This window comes from Barbatula barbatula (assembly GCF_947034865.1).
Source record: "Barbatula barbatula genome assembly, chromosome: 18".
Classification (NCBI taxonomy): domain Eukaryota; kingdom Metazoa; phylum Chordata; class Actinopteri; order Cypriniformes; family Nemacheilidae; genus Barbatula; species Barbatula barbatula.
Genome location: NC_136781.1, coordinates 3,809,503 through 3,825,591, shown reverse-complemented (window position 1 = coordinate 3,825,591; position 16,089 = coordinate 3,809,503). Strand labels below are relative to the sequence as shown.

General features: G+C 38.6%; 1 protein-coding gene across 1 annotated transcript in view; it reads right to left on the bottom strand.

The window, feature by feature from the left end:
* Positions 1-13,497, bottom strand: part of unc5a (unc-5 netrin receptor A) — a gene marked incomplete at both ends in the record, with an annotated part of 148,291 nt that extends 134,794 nt beyond the window's left edge. The window contains one exon of the mRNA XM_079480623.1: positions 13,407-13,497. Coding sequence (XP_079336749.1) covers positions 13,407-13,497 — 91 coding nt within the window. The remainder of the gene's footprint in view (positions 1-13,406) is intronic.
* Positions 13,498-16,089: the final 2,592 nt, after the last annotated feature.

Below are 16,089 nucleotides of genomic sequence, written 5' to 3'. Positions count from 1 at the left end.
TTATAACATAGTGTCTGAACTGCTTCTGTGCTTTTCTGCAGATGGAAAATGAAAATGAGACTCATCCATAGTTTGAAGCGGAAAATGTGTTTACAGTAATGCACTTACAATAGATGCCTCGAAGGCAAGCTGGCAGCGCCACGAATAAACTATTAAAATAGACGTTAAGTTGTTAATAACCTTGAATATTCCTTTAAGGCTTCCAGATATTATAAACACCAATTTACACTAGCACACTCCCTCACTTCCTCCACTATGCATTAATCATTATTAACAATTCATATGATAATTTACGCAGCTAAAGATGCATGCGAATCACCTGAAGACAAACCACAGCAAGCTATCCTCCATGGACGGTGTATGGGATCAGTTACCCGCCACAAGTATTGTGGTCATGGTTTGAAAAATAATGAGCGTAAATAAAAAAATTGAAAACACGTGTAAAATAATAGCGCAAAAAACTAAAAAACAAATGCAAACAACAAACAACGCAGTCACGGATCGAAAAGTAATAAGCGTGAATCCAAAATGTTAACAAGTTTACAATAGTTCTGCATAAAACTTGAAACATGAATTCAACATTTTCCAAATCACAAACAAAATCAGGTTTCGCTCATATTAATTTTTTTGTCCGTGCTTACGGTCTTTTCCCCTTTGCTCTCGTTTCCACTTTCTGCGCTTGGTTTTCTAAATGCTGCAGTTCAAGTTTCATGGTAATTAGGGCGGGCTTCGGCGCCACCATTGGTCCACTAGTTCTAGATTGACAGCTCCTCCTCTAGCCAATCAGTCAACGAGGGTGTTGACGTCACCCCAAACGCGACTCGCTCGCGGCATACCTCTGAAGATGGATTATATCCGTCAGCTGCAAATCGCGGACAACCACAGGTAATTAAACATCATTATATCATTACTGAGTGTCAGATACACTTCTTATATCTGTAATGAGTTCGCTCTGCCAGGCTTGTTGTGTCCAGTTAGCTGGGTTTAGTCAGCGGTACTATAGTTTACAGTTACTCTTATTAAATTATTTAAGATTGTTGTGTATTTAGAAATAATGACTGTATTGGTGTAAATGTGTGATGTCATAGCTCATGAGAATGATAATACCACGTATATCTTAATTTAGACGAGCACATCATGCAGCGTCTTTGTATTAGCACCTATTTTATTATTGCTCCTGTATGACATATCGCTAATTGCTCCCTACCTCTGGATAAAAGCATCTTCTAAATGTAAATGTCTTCTCACAGAAGTGCATTAATTCAGTAATAAGTGCTAATTGAACGTATTGTTACCAGGGAACAGATTTGTTTCGGTAATTTTTCTCGGATGCAAGGAATTACATCAAACAGCATGATATTACACTTGTGTGTAACTAGGAAACAGTTACAACATTTATTTCTTTTATCCTATGACCTTTAGGAGCAAGACAGCGCTTGAGGACTCATTGGGGAGCAAAACACTGGAGTAACAGTCCATCATGTGGATGAGTGTATGCCGTCAGCTCAGTTCAGAACTAATAAGCAAATCTCAGATATTTATTTAGTGTTAAATTTCGTGACACAGCCTGTTGATACTTGAATCTTAAAGCCCCAGGCTATAATTGTTATAAGTTCTGTCATTTAACACCATTATAAATGTGATTATGCTTAAAATAAAAAAATAAAAACTGTATACACAAATTTTTGTATACTCCATTTCTCCATAATATATTAGGAAGTGATGTTTAAATTAACACCTTTTGCCTGAAAATAAAATAAAAGCAGTCACTTTCAGAAGGCTTTATTTAAATAATGCAAAAAACTTACAGTAGTGGTTATAACAAAGAGTGACCAATAATAATGGAAAATGAAATTTTAGGAAATTTCAGCACGACAGCAATGATATCTATATTAAATCAAAAGTAACTCAAAAGCTAAATAAAATGGAAAAAATTATATAATGCAAATATAACAGTCTTTAAGAGAGTGAGGTGAGACAACCAAGTCTACTACTTAAAAAAAAAAGCAAACAGTGTATAATTTAGCAAACATTTAGTATATAATACAATATAGAAACATTAATAAATGAAAGACAAGTATTAAATCGGCAAGATAATTGTCTTTTGGTGGTTCTAAATTTCACAGTCCAATAAATGCTTGTAAAATTTTCTCAACTTTATCGGTTAGCTTTCTGAAACTCTTGGTCATGACATAACAACATTGATCAGAGTTCAAGTTTAGTAAGCAGCTTGTTTTTACTGAAATTTATTGATTCGCTTTAGATGAAATTCACAGATCCACTGCACTCAATAAATGCTAAAATAGCGTTTGAGTTAGCGAATTTTAAATATAGTATACAATGCAAAGCCCAGCTCTACGTTTCTTGATGTTAATATAATTAAAAGTAGCTCATGATCTTCCTCTTTACCAAAGTTGTGGAACTCTCTCTTGCACTGATTTCAGGAGAAATGTGGCTGAGGATGTTGTCAACATCTTTCTGGAAAAAATGCAAGTCGACAGAATTATAAACTGCTGTTAAAAAAACATTGCTGGTAAAGAAATGTAACTTACTGTGTTGTTTCTTGCAGAGATCCTTTCCATAATCGTGTCCAGCAATCCATACAGGCCACGCACTGATGCAACTCAGAATGTTGCATAGGGAATAACTGCTTTGTAAATAATTTTAGCACAAGGTTGCAACGTAAAATAAAATGGGTCTATTTATGAAAGCATTGCAATAACATTTATTTAGTATTTAAAGGACAGTTAACCTGGATAATGTTTATTAATGATAGATGGTTATCAGCCAAAATTTCTCAACAGTAGTCAACTAATGTAAACTTCACCCGTTAGAAAAGATGCTAATGTTACATGACGTGCAAATCTAAAAGATATGCATGGTATTATCATTCTCATGAGCTAGCAACATCACGCATTTACACCAATTCAGTCTTTTTCTAAATATACAGCCAATAATCTTAAATAACTCAATAGAATAACTAAACGATAGTACCGCTGACTAAACCCAGCTGGGCACATGTCAATTTAACGGACTTATGGTCGAATCGGACAACAAGCCTGGCAGAGCGAACTCATTACAGATATAAGAAGTGTATCTGACACTCAGTAATGATATAATGATGTTTAATTACCTGTGGTTGTCCGCGATTTGCAGCTGACGGATATAATCCATCTTCAGAGGTATGCCGCGAGCGAGTCGCGTTTGGGGTGACGTCAACACCCTCGTTGACTGATTGGCTAGAGGAGGAGCTGTCAATCTAGAACTAGTGGACCAATGGTGGCGCCGAAGCCCGCCCTAATTACCATGAAACTTGAACTGCAGCATTTAGAAAACCAAGCGCAGAAAGTGGAAACGAGAGCAAAGGGGAAAAGACCGTAAGCACGGACAAAAAAATTAATATGAGCGAAACCTGATTTTGTTTGTGATTTGGAAAATGTTGAATTCATGTTTCAAGTTTTATGCAGAACTATTGTAAACTTGTTAACATTTTGGATTCACGCTTATTACTTTTCGATCCGTGACTGCGTTGTTTGTTGTTTGCATTTGTTTTTTAGTTTTTTGCGCTATTATTTTACACGTGTTTTCAATTTTTTTATTTACGCTCATTATTTTTCAAACCATGACCACAATACTTGTGGCGGGTAACTGATCCCATAACGGTGACTTAATAAAAACACCTGGCACTGTGAAACCTTTTATTGTGATGACATCATAACCTAAGGTCACAATATCCTCCCACAAAGAGGTTGGATTTCAGAGAGAGAGTGGAAATGAACACAAGGCCTTGTTCATTTATATGTTCCAGCGCTTCAGTCTTAAACTCCCAGGGGACTCTCTCTGAACATGCAGCCTCTCAGCAGGCCATTTCTGAAAATGTGTGTGATTACACTGAAAATTAATCTGATATGTTTGGAGGTTTGGAAACGGCTGCACACAAAATTGCTTTTAAGCAGTCTCGAGAGTTGCGAGGGTTTTCGCACACATCTGAATTTGTAGGAACACCTCTCGAAAACGAAACGAGGGTTCAAACCACCCAATGCTACTTGCATTCGTCTGCCAAATTTAAAAGCACTAAAGCACATTCAACATGACCACGGACATGAGTTCATCATAACATAATACGATCAAAGTCATTCGGGACCAATAGGCACAAATATACAGTACACACATACGCTCACTGTCTCCATATATCTTTTCAAAGAGGTATACGATGTCCCCATGCAACAAACAATAAACAAAGAACCTGAAGATCCATTTACCCTTATTGTCCATGACTAGGCTTCAAAATGAACAGAAAACCTGTGCTTTCATATACTGTATATAAAAAAGCTAATTATATTTTCTATATACCACACACATTAACGTTATTCCTTAAAATCCATGTTCAGAAGCACTGCACATATTCGCAGAATGAGCAAATCTGTCATGATTAATTATTACAAGCATAAAGTCTTAAATCTTTTTCACCAGCTTCACTGCTTTTTACATCCTCGCCAAGAATCCGATCCTCAAAACCCGTAAATCTCATCAGCTGTGACCGCATTTCACACACAACCCGAGTTGAACGCAAACGCCTGGCATCTTACTTCTCCGTGATAAAGTAAAAGGAAGGAAATTAAATGTTTTACCCATGCACACAACAAACTAGACACAACTAATACAATGTTTTGCCAAAGCAAGTAGTAAATGTGTTAATTTTGCCGACCCGAAGTGTTTCAAATGAATATACTGTTTTAGCAGATGCTAGGGTGATGTTACCACAGCCAAGGGACCCTCGCAACAAATTTACCAGGGCAACAATTGTTGGTACAAAAGTACCATAGTTACTAGTTTTTGGAAACGGTCACTATTTTAGAGAATTTCTTTGGTGCTGCTAGTGTTACTGAAATCAGAATCTTAAACCGTATGGCAACACTTTTACACATAACTGCAGTACAAACGTTGCTCCTGAAATCAAATATATCATTCAAAAGTGCATTTGGATAGTTGAAAAATAAAATGTGTCCTATGAAGCTATTTTGGATGCTCTTTAAGTAATATAAATTCATTATTACCTACTTGCTTATTAATATGCATATTAATGCCTTATTCTGTATTACTTTATTTTACATCCCATCCATTAATCCTACCCAATACCTTAACCTAAAAACGACCTTATAAGCAGTACTTAAGGGTTTATTAAGGCAAAAGTTGTAGTTAATAGTTATGAAATAGTTAATTTTGTTCCCTATTCTAAAGTGTGACCGTTATTTTATATGATAAATAATAACATATGGTAACACTTCAGTATAGGGGGCAATTCTCACTATTAACTAGTTGTTATTAGCGTGCCTATTATTGGCATATTGGCTGTTTATTAGCACTTATAAAGAACATATTCTGCATGACCGTACTCTACATCCCTAATCCTACGCATTACCTAAACCTAACAACTACCTTAATAAGCACCAAATTAAGAGTTTATTGGGGAAAAGGTTGTAGTTAATGGTTTGTTAATGGCGATAATTGCCCCCTATACTGAAGTGTGACCTAACATATTTCATCATTTGAATATTTATAGTTTGTTTACAACATTTTGGCTGTCACACCGTCCGTAGGTCACATGTGCGATATATTTGTCAACTCCCCATTTACAGAAAGGAGCACAGAGAGAACTGTGATTCAATTATTTATGCCAATTACAAAATCACATTACGTTTGAGACAGAACGTTGCCCTCGGTGTTACTGATATTCTGTGATTTCTTATCTTATTAAAAGTGCAGCTTCAAAGAAATTTTGATTTTAAATCATTTAAAAAAATGTCCCCTACTGCTCGACATTTTCTCAAAACAAACCAAGCTATTAGGCTATTAGTTTTGGATACCGCTTGTTAATTCTGGCTCATAGCCTAGTGAGCTGATAGCAAACAAAGCTCTCATTATTTGTCATGACAACAACAAAATTTACAAGTGAAGTGTATGATTTTTGGCAAAGCTAAAATGCTTTTTTCTATCAGAGCTTAAAATACAGATATAACTATAAGTTAATGATTCATTCGGTTAATTCACTTAAAAAGTGTCAACAGGCGCCATGAAAGCTACCAACCTGACACAGCAACACTGGCTTAGCCAATGGCATGACTCGGGGGCGGGTCTATCTATCTATTTCCTCGACCAATGGCAGACAGGGGAAGCATTTGTAAAATAATTTGTTGTCACTATCCTGGGTGAAGTTGCTGGGTTCAGATAAAACTATTTACTTTTAAAACATCATTTACACAGAACTGAAACTGCATCAAGCACACAAGAGGCGGGTGGCTGGCATATTTAACAAGCCATTGTGCATTCAAACCGAATATGAAGCCTGGCTAATATCGAGATATAATAGGTGAAATTAAATATTCAGATGTTAAACACCATTTTGGATGAGCAGATGTTTTATGCTGGCTATCGCGTCCCATGACGCATGCTGAGTGAGGGCTGAACTACTGGCCAGTGTTGACTCGGTTGAATTGCCAGCCCGAGGCACGCCGGCACAGAATATGAACATAATGAGCAAAGGTCAGAAGGCCTTCTTCCCCGTCAACAACATCACTTCAAGAGGACAAGCTTTGGCTGTCTTTCAGGCAACTCTTCCCAAAATATCCTCGCCATTATAGAGCTCACACCACCTACGGCCTGCCTACGGTGAGCTGTAATTCAGAACATGCCAACATACTGTAATTTCTATATTATGTGAAGTGCAGAAACTGAAGCTAGATTCATACTGTACATTGTTGGTTGAATGTCTGTGCTTGTCTTTGCAAACCGTGTCGCCACCAAATAGGGTGCTGTGGGGGTTTGCCAAGGACTTGCTATGCAGTTGCTATGGTGTTTTTAATGCATTGCTACAAATTTATAAGAGTTTCTTTGTTTCTCTTATTGGCTTAAGCGTGCATTTGTGATCATACAGTCCCTAGATGTGATTCAGATCTTTACTTCAATACACGTCTTTGAGATTCTAGGCCTGTTTATTTCCCCCTAAATATGAAACTATATAAAAGCTGACAAACAACATAAATTACACTCTCAGTTTTAAAGGGATAAAATAAAAAAAATGTCATTTATTCACATATTTATGTTGTTCAAAACCTGTATACGGCTCTTTCTTCTCTGAAACACAAAAGAAGATATTTTGAGAAATGTCTCAGTGGTTTTGTGTCAATACAAGTCAATGGCTGTTTGTTTACCAATGTTCTTCAAAATCAACGTCTTCAGAAAGCGAAAGTCATACAGGTTTGAAATCACAATAGGGTGAGTAATGAACACATTTAGATCTTTTTATGCCTCGGGTTTGTTTAATCATTCCTTTGGGCAACGGTAATAATAATAATGCTTGCTGTAGCTGGCACCGCTACTTACACATTCAGAGCATCAACCTTCAACTCGTTCCAATTAGAAAAATAATTAAAGTTCAAAGAGAAATCCCAATCACGTTCAATATCAATATATTCGAGTGACCAAAGGGCTATTTGCTTTAATACAGAGATGTCTAGCATATTAAATCATTGAAAAGCATGTTTGCTTTCATCACGATAAACAAGCAATTCTCAATTGAATTTAGCCAAGAACTGTACCCACAATTCTGTGTATCAAATTCAGACAACACGAAGGTCTAGCAAGCAACCCGAAGACCCAACAATGTATGTAGGATAACCCCCCAAAAAACAGGCTGAACTCAAGAGCCTCATTAGCCTTGAAGTGGGCAAAATATCAATATGATGCGCTGTCATTTCTTTTCATGCTAGACCACTCACGCGGTTCAAAGGAAGGCTCCGCTCCGCCCCGCCCATATTATGGGCTGGCTGAGCGTTCGATCTACAACAAGGTAGTCGTCAAGACAACGCTCCCTTGTGGAAGCCCTCTGGAACTCTAGTGTGAGGCGCATACAAATAACACTCCTCTGGAAGCGACTTGGGCAATCTTACAAGCTCTGAAAGGACCCAGAGGACCTCCGTAAAAGGCAGGGATTGAGCACCTCTGGCTTAAACTCTACTCTGTCGTTGATTGATGGCCAATTAAACAGTTAGAGGGTTATTGATCACGGGAGAATGAAGAACATACCCAAACCACCCTAAATACGCTGGATGATGAACCACAGATGGGCTGAGAGAGTGCCGAGTGCAACGGCAAATGTTTCATGTTTATGTTCGCCGTCGCCGGCGAGCGAACCCTGCGGAGTAATAACAGTTGAAAAAGACCTAGTCGCTTTTGTTGCGTTAGTATTGTGGGATAAGTGCTCCGGGTCTATTGAGTATTCCAGCAGATGGTTCATCATTAAAGCAGACAGATCTTACTTAGATCTCGCAGTCTGCAAGTTAAGCCAAAAGCACCTTGGGAAATGCACCCTTATCTCTTTGGGGAGGGGCTCCACCCGAGGCTTTCACAGAGTCGAGCGTTCACAATGTGCCGAGGAGCAGCGTCTGCACATTAAATGCATCTGGACTCAAGGTCAACGGTACTCAAGCTTTCGCCGGCCACTGACAGCACCTTAGGGAAGAAGAACGCGATTAGTCTCTCCGGTGACAGCGCTGATCTTTGGTTCCTCCTGCTGACCTCGTCTTTTCTGAAGGGCGCTCGCAGGAAGGAGCAGGTGCTGGAGTCCAGGATGGGACCAAGATCATTTCAAAGAGCTAAATGCTAGAGGTCAACCAATAGTTGGAGTTTATTTCTATATACTGTATATGCTGCTCACTTCAATCACATATTATAGCTCAATGAACAGAACAATTCAATTAAACAAACTAATTTGAATACATTGCATTGTGATAACGTGATAATGGTAACGGGCAATGAAAGCCAAAATCATCAACACATTCATTTTAGCTTTAATGTTTTGTTTGTAGAGATAAAAATGTGATTTAAGTGTTCCCTTAAATGGTTCGAGCAGAAAGTATATGATGTACAACTATATAAACTAAAAAGAAAAACATTAGCAAGTAAATAAAATGAAAAAATGAATGAAAAGATAAACTACTAAAAAACGTTATTGTTAATTATGAATTATATATGAACAATGATAAAAATAATCATCAAATAAAAGTATTCTTAAAATATATTTATTTTAACATTTCATAATATTCGATCTTTTATATAATTATATAACATTTATTTGTTCAGCACTATCACCTATAAAACAGCTAATACATCATGAAATTCTATTAGCACTAAAATAATAATTGATATTGTTTGTTTGGTAATCAGAATGTTTTTCAACCTTTGTTCAATTCAGTTCTGCTCGACTATTGGTTGATCTCTAACAAACCCCCATAAAATCTCAACTCCCCCTTATTTTTAATAGGCCACGAGTGCACAACTGAAGCGAAAGGGCACATTTCCCCTGAGATGTGATGCAGTCTGATAGAAGACTTTCCTCACCCCAAAGGTTCACGTCACACTTTCTCATCGTATCCCCTTGCCTCTCCTTCCCAATTTGCATTTGACACTTATGGAGGAGACACATATAGCACCACAAGATAAGAGAAGAGCACATTTGTCATCAAATGGAGCATGGGCTTGGATTACGGAAAGCCAGCTGCTGTTGACTTACACTGTTTGCCTTCTCTGCGATTCTGCTACACAATTTCACCCCTCTCCATTCATCAAACTCAAATACTCTACATGTATTATAAGCTCCGCACATATTACATATGCGCACGAACTGCGTAAGCGGCAGAAACATACCTTGTATTTGCAAAGAAGCATGTTAAGATTGTGAAATTGCAACGCGGGTACTCTCAAGCAAACAACAGATTTAATCATGATCCGCTTCTGAGCGCTTGCTGGAGATATAAACAACACAGCTCTCAAATATTCATCTGCTTTCAAATTTTCATCTCTTTCTCTGAAATGAAATGAAAGAAAAACGTTCAGATCTCTTGTAAATATCTCACAATAAATCATTGTTGTGACTATAATAAAAGTCCGAAATAAAAACTTTCAGAGTTCTCCTCGTACATGCATAAATTGACTTTATAGCTTGCAAGTGGATGGGGCAAAAATATTCTCACGTTCCTTTTTCACAGGGACAAAAAAATCACCACATAAACCGCACTGAGAACTCTATTATAATCTGCCATGATTTAGAGGACCCAATGTTCTACATTAAACTTCAACTTTAAATAACTTCCCGTTAACATTTTTCCCAGAGACCCAGTGGACAATGCAATGACTAGAATACTAAAAAGCTGGCTTCGTCCTAATTGCAATAATCCAAATGACGACTGTAAAATCACGTCTCTAAGGTCTGGGGAGCTTTCGTGAGAAGCTTCTTAGTCGCCCGCATAAGAAAGCTTTTGAGTTCCTCTGCACCCCGGATTCCGCCCCTTTCAGCCAACAACCGAGCACGCTCACTCCCTCTGCCAAAAATCTCTGAAACAAGTTCGCCACAAACTCCAGCCACAAAATCCCCTGACTGTTTCTTTCTCTCACACACAGCGAGAACCTCAAACCCATTACATATCTGCTTTTCCGAGGACTTGAGAACAAACAGGAAACTAAACTTGACTGCGGGGTTTTGATGAGGATTATTGTGTGGCTTATCTTCAACGCAGCTATACTATCAGCCGTAACCGCTTAAGATGCCGACATTGAAATTCACGTCTCACATTCTCCATCAGGAAACTGTGGCATAGGCTTGTGATTTTCGACTGGCGGGTCGCGACCCCATAACGGCTCGCGGGTCTGTTAGGGTCTCTCTGTCTGACAGGGTAACAAGTGAGGAGAGAACAAACGCTAAATGCAAATACCACACAACTAGACATGAACTGGGTAGAGTTAGGACAGCAAAATAAACAAGCTTTTCACGTTTAAAAGAGACGGAAGACACTTATTTTCTGTTGTTGTTGACATCTAAAGCAGTGCTTCTAATCAGACTTTACATTACAGTCTAGATTAAATAAACAACAGGTTCCCAAGAAATAAGGATAAACATAAGCCGTGCCCAAGAAAATTTGTGCAATGGATTTCTGGATGCTGACACTGTAAAACACCACTGAAATTCAACAGACATACAAACAGAGGCATTTTCTAGATACTTTGGGTTCATCTTGTATGCTTAGATCTCCACCTCAATGTAAACTCTGGGTTTAAAGCATACCAGCATAGATTTCTGTACAGTTTGGTTCCACACTGAAAGAAAGCACACCCTCACAAATAAAATGTGCTGATTCCTTTCGCCTACATACTGATGAAAATCCTCCCCGCGGCTCAGCCGCAACTCATCTCCCAGAAGGCTCCACATTGTTGAGGAGAGCGCTCTGTTCTGTCTCTCGTGCACTCTTTGATGAAGACTGACAGGGCGACCTTTATTTTTGACCGGATTATGTTTCAGGGGAAAGACAAGCTTGCTTTCATATAGAAAAATGCATCGTCAGCCTGTTCCTCCGTGCTGAGAGCAACTCGTATGATCTCTGGACTAACCGCGTCTGCAGCCACCCATGCCTCTGTTATTCCCCCAACACCCAATTTACATTTCCTCATCTTCAGACATCCAAAGCGTGAAAAATTCCTGTCTGATCTTTTTTTTATTGTTAGTGTAAGCAAAGCAAAATAAGTGCCCTTGACAGATGAAACAAAGCACACAGAGTAAGGCTGTAGACGTTTTTCACAACGCCCCGCGATCTGTTAAAATTCCGCACCGTTTAAGTGAGCATCTGAAATGCCTCGTAAATGTCATCGTATTCTTGCCTTTCCCTCTAAAACGTGATTCCTCAGGGACATGACTTCATTTTAATTTATATGAAATCTCTCTCCAATGCACAGGAAAATGCTCTCTTAATTCGGTTTGCTAATATGTACAATGTCCTGGAGCGAGAATTGTAATTACACAACTTATAACAAGTTGGCCCTCTATCCACAGCGGAGAGACGGCTGAACAATGCAAGCCAAGTGTGAAATTTTGACGGTGCTCAGAGGATGCTCATCAGTGTTCCCCCAGCTGGGCTTTATGGTGATGATTACTAAGACCTCCAGGAGCACAACACAATTTTCCCACAATCATATTTCCCACAACTAAGACCTTCTTTAGCTCTCGAGTTCGCTTGACACGATGTGCGGTGGTCAGATCAGAAGAAACAGAAGAAAACACACGGTCGGTACAAGCAGGTAATGCACTGAACAAAAAGTACGGTTGTGGTTCTCCGTTATCTTAAATACAAACTATGATCATCCGTATTTTGGTATTTCAAGGCATCTGTTATTGCACAGTTTCTTTTTGTCAGGATGAAGGAATATAACTCATGATACAAAAGTTTGCTACAAAAAGAAAAAGAATCAACAACGCCATCTTAAATTTGTTCTTCGCTCAACTCTTTTGCAAAAACACATTAGATGCAATATATGAGGAAGCCTCTGCCTTCAACAGAATGACATGTCATTTTAACTATGGAAACGTGGACCACATACAGATACATGAGCAACCAGTTTTGAAAATAATTTCTGCAATTATAAATAAATAAACTAAATAATATATTATTTATAATGACACGTGAAATCAACTAGAAGTAGTTTATCAATTGCAGATGTAAATAAACTCTAGTTTGAGCTTCCATAACAACAAAGCACAAAAAAGGTGACCAAAAGAAGTGCAGGACGTGAGATGGGAGGAGAGCACGAGCATTTGTCGGGCACATACGCACCCTCGTAATTCGCCAAGACTGCGCTTCACCACATTTCATAAACGAGTAAAAACAACGTGTCCAGTGATGGTCAGATCTCAGTGCATACTTCGTAAGCTGTCAGAAACACTGCAACTGCGGGCAGCAGGAAAGCGTGAATGTCAAGCGCTTCATTTGAGCTGACGCTTACATTCCCTGCTGTGGACAAACATTTTACGCGTAATTCTGTGAGCGATATTTAACCATACAGGAATTTCTAAAACAGCTAATGCACATTTCATGTCGTTTTCAAGGAAACACGCCCTTTGTTTATTTATACGCGTGCGATGATTTCGCCGTAGTGTCTCGTGCTCGCAGTAACACGTCCATCAAACTTGCCCCGCGAGTCCGCGTTCAAGTTCACCGCACGGTTCCTGACCTTCATGAATGAAAACTAATGTACTCGGCTTTGCGAAACATGTTTAACTGTGCCGCCCTCTATATTGTGAAAATAAGCCACATGTAACGTGCTCTCCGTATCGCCGTGTATGCAGGACGCCGGACGCAGGATGCAATTGAGACAAAAGATGCTGGATGAAAGAAAAAGTGCCACAAAATCGCTGTTCGGCCCATATGACTTATTTGACATGCAAACGAACCCTCCTCGCGCTAAATGTTATTTTGTGTCATTCTGGAACGCGCGGCACGCAGAGAAAGCGCGTGATGCGTAAAACGCAAGCGCGCCTGACAATCCGATCTGAAATAGATGAAGAAAAGAATCAAACTCACCAATGCAGGTAAATCCGACGGAAAACAGGCAGATCCACGCGAGTGCGAGACCGGATCTCCGGCGGACAAAAGGAGCCAGGTGTAACGGCATCGTGTCTTTATCACCTTTCCCGTTTGAGTTTAAGTCAGTGAGATCAACTCAATGAGTGTCTGCTTTCAGCGTTAAGTTCTCGTAATATTACACCGCTCGGCGAGGCCAAAGCATTTATAAGTCCTCTATCAGTACGTATCCTCTTCCTGAACCTTAGCCATGAGCGCGTCTCGGTTGCTCAGAAACAGCGGCGCATCACAGGTGTGGTAAATAAAGACTCGTCTCTTATTTCTTCAGCTGAGCTTACAAGCCCCCCATACAGGCACGCACGCGCTCCAAACGTGCGAGGAGAGAGAGAAATGGTCCTCGCACTTCTTCGTCCCCTCACTCTCCGCTGCAACAGGACTTGCTCCGGTACAAATAAAGGCTGGAAATTGGCTTCAGTGCGCGAACATCTGCTGGTACAGCACTGCAGAAGGAGACGCGATGTATGGAGCAGCAGCGGAGAAAAACCCGGAACGGACGATGCCCCTTGACTGGAATGGATCGGAGGGACCCTTGGAGACGACGCGTCATGATTAAGTGAGCGGGAGCGAATAGAGTTCATCGGACGTGGAGCGCGTCACATTCTGTTCGTGGATTTATGTCGATTATATAATAAAGGGGAAAAATGAATAACAAAATAATGAAGAATGATACATGTGTCTGCCCACTCCAAGTTTGTGCTATGACATTTCAATGAAAAACAATGGAATTAGTGAAAATGTATTGAGTGGAAACAGTGTGGTTACTTACTACCCTACTTACTTTAAGGTTACTTGACCTGATTTTATATATTATTAATATTATATATATATCTATATCTATATATATAGGTACGTGTCTTATGTTATATTTATTATGAATTTTATCTGGCAACAAAAAATATAAAAACATACAGATTTAAATGTTCCTTGCCATCAATTCTGTGTTTTGTATATGATTCCACATCAAGGTAAAATTATAATGAATTGATCAGTTTTCTTGCAATCACCATGTTCCACACACCTAAATCAGGATATCTAAATATGTCAATAGATATGACGGGCTGTAGTAAATTCAAGCGTTCAGCGAAATCACGCCATTGTACTGCATGCCACGTTTTGGCGCTTAATCCTATTCAGACCTTTCCAACAGCATGGCATGGGTTGATTTTTGGAGTGGTTCAGTGGCAGTGTTGATGGTTTAATTCAAGTTAGTTGAAGTACTGTAAAGTAGCTGTGCCACAGCACCGTCTGGTTTGAAAATCTTTTCATTAAATATGATCGTATGAAAATACAATTTTATGAACCAGAAATGCTGCCTTATAATTTGGTCTGTGGAATAGGGAAAAATTCAATAGCTATGTGCAAGACTGAGAAGTTGGACAGTAAAACAATCATTAGCCAAAAAGGCAACTCGGTTATTTACTTATTGATTGTTAAAATAAGTAAATAATTGACAAATATGTGCACATACTTCTCCCAGGATTTTAAGTTTTGTATCATTAAAGATTTACAGACATTTCACCTACATAATGAATTGTACAGGCCACTGGTGTTATACTCATTGATCAATGGTGCTTTGCCAGCAGCTTGTTCCCTGAAATGTTCTGTTTCTGTTCAGTCAAGATTTTATCAAGAGTTTCTTCAACCCCTATATAACAATTCAATACTTCTCATGACATATCTCAGAATTGGCACAAATGATCTGTTGTTTCAAGTATTTAGCTGTAATGAACTCAGAGAGTTAGACTCTTCTGTCAGTTTATTTCTGAATCTCTGCTTAAGACATGTTTCATGGATGGAAACTGGATTCACTGATTTAATAAACCAAATTACATAATAGCATTAATAAGGTACTCTATGTTATAGGCATGTAAAATACCATTTTTTATATTATTCTTTTTGCTGATATACAAAATAGTCAAAGCAATTGATACCATTAATTTGGTATTGCATAAATTTAGTGTCCAGTTACATTTTTAAGAGAATGTTCCATTTTCATTGTTTCATGGCAACTGTACATACCCTATTTATGGAAAAAGCTATTGTTTTTTAATAAATAAGGTCATTTCTATCAGATGAAGTCTCAACAAAAGTCATTTAAAGGAAACATAACCCATTTACTTGAGAATATAGCCTCCGATAACTTACAGTAAGGTGCAGAGTACAGAGTGTAAATCAAGTGGTCAAAGAGTCTGTATTTGCTTTGCTATTTTCCATCCAGTACTGTTAGAAAAAGTGGTCAAAAATGTACCCAAGCTGTCACTGGGATGGAACCCTTTGTAAATGTCCCAAATTTATATGATTTTGGGGACAGGTGTGTATCCATTTTATACCTTGGGTATTGATACTATTGATGCAACAGTTTTTTTAAAGGGTACCGCCCCAGTGATAGCTTGGGTGCTTTTCTGACCACACAGTGTAGAATCCTCCCGGAAAAACTATACACTGCACTGTAAAAAAATAACAGTATGAATATGAAGCCGTTTCACTTGAATGCATCTTGAATTTTGCACTCCAGTGAGTTGACAGAAATGTTTTAACAAATAAACACTTGTTGTTTATTTATTTGATAAATATATCATAAAGATATTTAAATAATAAAAGAAAATGTACTGGGAATTTTCTA